Below are 8,349 nucleotides of genomic sequence, written 5' to 3' on the forward strand. Positions count from 1 at the left end.
TTATACCACTAGACAGGTGGTGCTTCAACAATGAGCCTTTAACAACTGGCAGAGAGCAAATATGAAAAGTGTGATTAAAATGAACATTTGCAACAACTTTGGGCACTCATGTATTAGTAAAACATTTTTAAAGTAAGCTGAATTAATGTCATTTCTTACTGTAAAGCCTCTTATGAGAGTTCAACCACTACTGATTATTCTTACATTTATTTTATATACATATATAAAAATATGTATATGAGGATACATATGCATGTTTACATATATGCATATATCCCAAAGTAAAACGAAATAAAAGCAAAGAATAGTAAGAATTCTTAAACCATGTGGGGAAATAGGTGTCACCACCATAAGTAGGGCTTTTAAATTCCAAAATCTTGATTGAAAAGCTATCACATTGTACTCATTTTTAAATTTACAGTAGGTTTTATACACTCTGAATTGAAGCTTTAAATTTCTAAGATCCAGATCAGATTATACTTTAACAATGTTAATATAGTATTTGTTCTACTTTTTTAGTATGCTCAGACTTGCTTCCATACTATTAACACTTTCCCTGCAATAGCAAGTGTGTAGATACACTGGAGTCAACATTTTACACTTTGAATATCACCTTTTGGTGGTGGTGGGGCATCCATAACTACACAGTAGCTCTTCCTTCCTCGCTGAAGGAGGATGACTCCCAGTGCTCCCCCTACCCCTTTCCAGACCACATAAACACAATGCATGGGTTCATTCTACTATTGTTCCAAAGTTTCCCAGGTCTGACACCTCAGCTTAAAGGCATAATGCCACTGAAGAGAATCAAAAGATAAAAGTGGGAGAGGAAAAAAAGGCAAAGGAAAGTAACATGAATAGTTGGAGTCATAAAGCTCACTGCAGACAGGGAGGTCATACTTACTTGGAGTGGGTGGAGAGGATAATTGAGCCAGACTTCGCGCAGGTCCTGGAAAATGGAGTGATGCCTTTAATGCTCAAGGGAGCCATTTAACGCACTCTAGAGTACTAAATAAAATGTCTTTATTTGAAATACTGAACTATTTCAGAAGCTGACTCCACTTATGGCAAATTCAATAGTGCTGGCAAACTAATTTTTTTTTTAAGTGTATTCACCACTCAAACCGCCTGTAGTGACTCTAATTAGCCTATTAAGCTAGGGGGAAAAAGAGCCACCTCTAGTCCCAGAAGTCAGACACCTTTTAAAACTAAGTTACACATTTGCTTAACCTAACACACTGCACTAAGCTGCTCTTTTAATCATATTTTTTTCTTAACATTATCCAGAAATGTGCATCAGCTGTGCCTTTTGTAATTAAAAATAATTTCAAGTGTCCTTTATTTTAGGCACTAATTCATCATCATCTGAGCTATTTTAAGATGGAGTGGAAAAGGCCCCATGTCATCTTCATAAGATCTTACATTTATGAGATCATGCTTTTACAGTGGGTCACTACAAATCCTCACTTGAACTACTGGAATGAGTGAATTTTATGGAAACGTCTAGTACATTACTTTATCCACTGAGTTAAATCTAGAGGCAGTTATAAGGAGAACTTCCTCAGGATTAAAGTGCTTTTCCTTTAGTTTCAGACTCTAGGGAGCCTCTGACTGAATTTACTTGCCGACCTTGATGTTAGATTTCTGAAATAAATACCAAAAATTTCTTTAAGAGGAAACTTAAGTTTTTTTTTTTTTTTTAGAGGGGAAGAAGTATAGGAAAATTTAGTACCACTTGTAACACACTGGGTGATAAAGTAAAATACCTACTATTTCTTGTACAACTGATATCTTAATAAAACACACTCAGGGTGTTTTTAACAATATTTTTTAAAAGCACTTAAACATCACACTTTCTTTGGGGTACTTTAAAGGACTTCTTTTAACCAATTCAGAAATCTTTCCTTTGAAATCTCTGTAGTACAAATTATATTGATTGTTCTTACCTTCTTACAACTTTCTCTCAATACTTTTTTTCTTCCTCCTTTTACCCTAAGTGGACATTTATCAAACTTCAGCCCCTTGCCTGACCTATTCATTACCATTTCCACTGGATAATTCCACTATTTTCAATGCTTAACTACTTCAGTTTGGATTACTCATTCATTTCTGCTGCAGCACTGACGTCTTACCTAAGCTCCCAGTCCATAACTCTAAATATCACACGGGTACCTATTACCCCATATGGAACATGACCAAATGATAACTTTTCACCTTTCTCCTTAAACTAGAGCAGCTGTTACAGAAGATGGCAGGCTCAGGAGTCTGGCTGCCTGGGTCCAATCCTGATTCCATCTTGGCAAATCACTTAACCTAAGGTTCCATGTCCTCAAGCTTAAGATAAAGATAATTGTAGGACCTACTCAAGCTGTTCTCTGACGAGCACCCTGAGCAATGCACTCAAAGTATTAAACCCAGAGCTGGCCCATAGAAAATACTACTGTTAATAATGATGACAACAACAACAATGATAAACAGCTATCTCTTCCAACCAACCCCAGTCTCCAAGGCTCAAAATTCCCAGGGATCTTGATTCACCTTTCTTCTATCGCCTTCATGTCTTATACTCAAACAAGACTGTGATTTCTCCTTTCATGTCTGCTGCCACCCATCTTCGTGTAATAGCATAACACCCCATGACCAGACTAATGCACCTGTCCATTTCCTCTCATCTACCCCGTAGACACTGAGATAGGGTTCTGCTGCACCTTGGTGTCAGGGGAAATATACTGAAAAGATCTAGACTGGAACCCCAGTGCTACCATTGATTAGCTCAAGGACCTTAGGCAAGGTCTCTACCTTTAGCTGGCTCTTCTGGAAAATATTCTGATAAGGTCATTTGTTCATGCAACATGTTTTTACTGAATACCTAGCCCTGTCCTAAAGGGCTAGGTATTTTTTACTGAATACCTAGCCCTGTCCTAAAGGGCTAGGGTAGTGAGAAAGAATGAAGGTAAATAAGTGCAATTTAATACATTGTGGTAAGTCTCATAATAATGAGATAAAAACATGTAAGTGCTAGGAAAACTGCCTGGAGGTGTCAGATAAAGCTTCAAAGAGGAGATGACTCTTCAGATGTGTCCTGAGAATATGAAGATTTTGGCCAATCAGTAGAGAGTGAGAATCAAAAACGGGGCACCAGAAACATATAAATAAGAAGTCTTAAAGTACATAGGCACGAAAAGGTGATTCCTAGTGAATGGCGCAAAGAGGGATTTAAAAAACAGCTGAGAGTCAGATTATGAAAATTATTAAATGCTATGTTATGTAGTATATAGAGCTTGGGAAGCTGTAACCAAAGATTTTAAGCAAGAAAGGCCATAACCAAATCTGCATATTGAAAAGAAGACAACACTAAATGTGGTATGAATGATGGACTGCAGCAGTGGGAGACAGCAGCCGGTTAGAGTTCAAGTGAGAAATGAGGAGGACAAAAATGAAAGCAGTAGGGTAGCAATTCAAGAAATATTAGGATCACAACTGATAGAATATTGCAATTGATCAGAGGAGAAGAAAGCTTAGGGACAAAAATAAATCCTAAGGTTTCTGGTTTAGAAGATAAAAATAAGGAAGGAGGAACATGTTTGGGGGTTAAAAGTGACGGGTTCAATATTACACATGTTGAAATGAGGTATCTGTGGAACACCGATGAGAAGGTGCCCAGGGGCAACTTGAAAAGACACTTTTTCCTATTTCTGGAGCTCCAGAGAAAAGGTACTGGTACAGATATGTAAAGAAAAAAGGTGTGGAAAGCAGGGCATAGGAAAAATCACATTAACACCACTCTATCTTTCTAAGCGGGCCATTAACATAATCAAAATGAAACAATGAATCTGAATGTACTGGGTCAAACATGAAGGGTTACACAAAGACCAAAATACAAAACCAGCAACACTGGGGCTGAAAGAGTAAAACTCAGCTCAGGGTGAAAAAGAAAAAAAGAGCCCTGCTGTTTACAGAGGGCTGAGCAGACAGACATAGATAAAGCCAGCAGCAAAGTGAACAGGAAACAGTTTCCCTCAAGGTCTTGCAGCTGCTGAAAAATGCCATTATGACCCTCTGACTAAGGATCACTGCAGACACTCAATCTCCAAGCTGCCCTTGCCTTGTGACAGCACCCAATCCCAAAGTAATCTCTTGCTGCTCCTAAACTGGCCACAGCCAAGAACCTCCTGAGAATTATTCAGCACCAGCCCAGGCCTCACAAAGGATGTCTCTCTTCACCCCTACAACACAGCCAATCCACCTGACTTTGTTGCCTACAGGTTTGTCCCTGGCTGTCTTTGGCTGATTAGGCTTTCATGACGCCTTACTCAAAAAAGAAGTACATTGGTTCACTAACATCTCTCACATGCTACAACTAATAGGTGGAAACCAAAATGAAGATGTCAAATGAGTTACTGTCCAAGTTTGTGTACTTCAAAATGCTAAAGAGGAAAACCCATACATTGTGAGCCTTGTACAGTTTCACAAAAGACACACTAAAACAAATTCTGAATCTCAACCACCCCATTTGTAAGATAATATTCAGACTCTGCTTTTAATCCAGTCATTTACTCACTTCACTCTTCTAACAAATATGTATTAAACGCTGCACATGCCAGCATTGCACTAGGTACTGGAAACACAAGATAAGCTCACTAAGTAGACAACTGGGAGACAGGCAGTTTAAAGAGAAAAGAATCTAAACACCGACTGATGCAATTAAAGACGACAAGTAGAAAACTGCCGCAAAACAGAACAGAACATAGTGGACTGGGGATGCAGGTAAGATGGGAGAAGGGGACAGGGAAGAGGTCGGGGTGGGGGAGGGAGTCTAAAGGGTGCTGGGGGACACAGAGGCAAGACGACAGGAAGGAAAGAGAGCAAAGAGGTTGCTGAAATGACCCACAAAAGGTGAAGGCCAGAACAAAGAAAATTTAAGATTTGAGAAAAGGTCTTAAAACACAAACCATCTGGTACAGATGCAAATCAAGATGCACATGTGTTTAGATGTGCAGGACAAAAATGGGGGACACAGAACATCTGTAGATAATCTTCCCATAAGGAGGAAATTCACACATAAAAATCATCACATATCTCTAGAAAAACAAATACAAAAATCAAATTCTCAGATATGAACATTGTCCAGGTCATATTTTCCAAAACTATTGATCCTTTTTTAAAAAAACTACCCAAAGTAATACAGTAATAACGTCTGACAGCCATTTAAGCTGAAGGTTTCACAGAGGCTTAAAACTGGCTTCCCGTGTTCTTTATTGCTCCATGAGGGCTATTTCATTCAATTATAATGACATTTCAATTTGGAATACAGAGTTGCTTCTCCCTTTAAATGTTAAATTGACTTGTTTTGGTGCAGAAAGCATCCAGTGTGCTCTATTATATGCAGGATTAAAAAGGTATCTCTGGCAATATTAATAGCTTAATATTTAAGTTAACAACAGAAACTATTTTAGAATCTATCACTTTTTCTTAAACTACCATTTGCTTTTTAAAAAAGTACTTTCATACTCTTTATCCATAGCCCTATCAGAAACTCCCTATGAACTGACTTTTAAAAATAAACAAACATTTATCTAGTCTACATAATTTATGTAAAAACAAATCATACACAGAAAAGTCAAAAGGCTATCACTTCAACTAAGCCTGCATGGGGTAGATACCCAATGATTCTAAAATATAAAATCGTAATTAACTTCAAGACACTTCAAAATGAAGTGAAGTCCTATTACATTTGTATCCATATTTAATTTATAAGTGACCATGAGGAAAGACAGGTTTCAGGCGAAAGAAAAACTCCTTGTGTAAAGGTCCACGGAACTTTCCATCTGCAAGAGTTGAATAAGCCATTTTGGTGTACTTGAAATGTCCCACCTATGGTAGATCTGACTATTTTGTTTTCCTATAGTCTCTTCAAATTACAAAGACCAGCTGAATAAAATTTTCTGTAATGACACATTAAAAAATCGAATGATTCCATAGAAATACCGGATCATTAATCAATACAAAAAGAGGGAATCCTCCCTAACTCATTTCATGAGGCCAACACCATTCTGATACCAAAGCCTGGAAGAGACACAACAAAAAAAGATAATTTTAGACCAATATCCCTGATGAACATCGATGCAAAAATCCTCAATAAAATACTGGCAAACCAAATCCAGCAGCACATCAAAAAGCTTATCCACCATGATCAAGTGGGCTTCATCCCTGGGATGCAAGGCTAGTTCAACATACGCAAATCAATAAATGTAATCCAGCATATAAACAGAACCAAAGACAAAAACCACATGATTATCTCAATAGATGCAGAAAAGGCCTTTGACAAAATTCAACAGCCCTTCATGCTAAAAACTCTCAATAAATTCGGTATTGATGGAACGTATCTCAAAATAATAAGAGCTATTTATGACAAAACCACAGTCAATATCATACTGAATGGGCAAAAACTGGAAGCACTGCCTTTGAAAACTGGCACAAGACAGGGATGCCCTCTCTCACCATTCCTATTCAACATAGTGTTGGAAGTTCTGGCTAGGGCAATCAGGCAAGAGAAAGAAATCAAGGGTATTCAGTTAGGAAAAGAAGAAGTCAAATTGTCCATTTGCAGATGACATGATTGTGTATTTAGAAAACCCCATCATCTCAGCCCAAAATCTCCTTAAGCTTATAAGCAACTTCAGCAAAGTCTCAGGATACAAAATGAATGTGCAAAAATCACAAGCATCTTATACACCAGTAACAGACAAACAGAGAGGCAAATCATGAATGAACTTCCATTCACAATAGCTTCAAAGAGAATAAAATACCTAGGAATCCAACTTACAAGGGATGTAAAGGACCTCTTCAAGGAGAACTACAAACCACTGCTCAGTGAAATAAAAGAGGACACAAACAAATGGAAGAACATACCATGCTCATGGATAGGAAGAATCAATATTGTAAAAATGGCCATACTGCCCAAGGTAATTTATAGATTCAATGCCATCCCCATCAAGCTACCAATGAGTTTCTTCACAGAATTGGAAAAAACTGCTTTAAAGTTCATATGGAACCAAAAAAGAGCCCACATTGCCAAGACAATCCTAAGTCAAAAAGAACAAAGCTGGAGGGATCACGCTACCTGACTTCAAACTATACTACAAGGCTACAGTAACCAAAACAGCATGGTACTGGTACCAAAACAGAGATATAGACCAATAGAACAGAAAAGAGTCCTCAGAAATAATACCACACATCTACAGCCATCTGATCTTTGACAAACCTGACAGAAACAAGAAATGGGGAAAGGATTCCCTATTTAATAAATGGTGCTGGGAAAATTGGCTAGCCATAAGTAGAAAGCTGAAACTGGATCCTTTCCTTACTCCTTATATGAAAATTAATTCAAGATGGATTAGAGACTTAAATGTTAGACCTAAAACCATAAAAACCCTAGAAGAAAACCTAGGTAATACCATTCAGGACACAGGCATGGGCAAGGACCTCATGTCTAAAACACCAAAAGCAATGGCAACAAAAGCCAAAATTGACAAATGGGATCTAATTAAACTAAAGAGCTTCTGCACAGCAAAAGAAACTACCATTAGAGTGAACAGGCAACCTACAGAATGGGAGAACATTTTTGCAATCTACTCATCTGACAAAGGGCTAATATCCAGAACCTACAAAGAACTCAAACAAATTTACAAGAAAAAAACAATTCCATCAAAAACTGGGCAAAGGATATGAACAGACACTTCTCAAAAGAAGACATTTATGCAGCCAACAGACACATGAAAAAATGCTCATCATCACTAGCCATCAGAGAAATGCAAATCAAAACCACAATGAGACACCATCTCACACCACTTAGAATGGCGATCATTAAAAAGTCAGGAAACAACAGGTGCTGGAGAGTGTGTGGAGAAATAGGAACACTTTTACACTGTTGGTGGGATTGTAAACTAGTTCAACCATTTTGGAAGACAGTGTGGCAATTCCTCAAAGATCTAGAACTAGAAATACCATTTGACCCAGCCATCCCATTACTGGGTATATACCCAAAGGATTATAAATCATGCTGCTACAAAGACACATGCACACGTATGTTTATTGTGGCACTATTCACAATAGGAAAGACTTGGAACCAACCCAAATGTCCATCAATGACAGACTGGATTAAGAAAATGTGGCACATAGACACCATGGAATACTATGCAGCCATAAAAAAGGATGAGTTCGTGTCCTTTGTAGGGACATGGATGCAGCTGGAAACCATCATTCTCAGCAAACTATCGCAAGAACAGAAAACCAAATACCGCCATGTTCTCACTCATAGGTGGGAACTGAACAATGAGATCACGTGGACTC

General features: G+C 38.0%; 1 protein-coding gene across 7 annotated transcripts in view; it reads right to left on the reverse strand.

The window, feature by feature from the left end:
- Positions 1–8,349, reverse strand: part of DROSHA (drosha ribonuclease III) — a 138,270-nt gene that overhangs the window by 22,906 nt on the left and 107,015 nt on the right. For all 7 annotated transcript variants that reach the window (XR_003309741.1, XM_026455971.2, XM_026455976.1 and 4 more), the window contains one exon: positions 902–946. Coding sequence is in view for 6 of the 7 variants with exons in the window: in XM_026455971.2 (XP_026311756.1) it covers positions 902–946 (45 nt within the window). In the remaining variant the exon portion in view is untranslated. The remainder of the gene's footprint in view (positions 1–901; positions 947–8,349) is intronic.

The sequence above is a fragment of the Piliocolobus tephrosceles genome, chromosome 4 (assembly GCF_002776525.5).
Source record: "Piliocolobus tephrosceles isolate RC106 chromosome 4, ASM277652v3, whole genome shotgun sequence".
NCBI lineage: Eukaryota > Metazoa > Chordata > Mammalia > Primates > Cercopithecidae > Piliocolobus > Piliocolobus tephrosceles.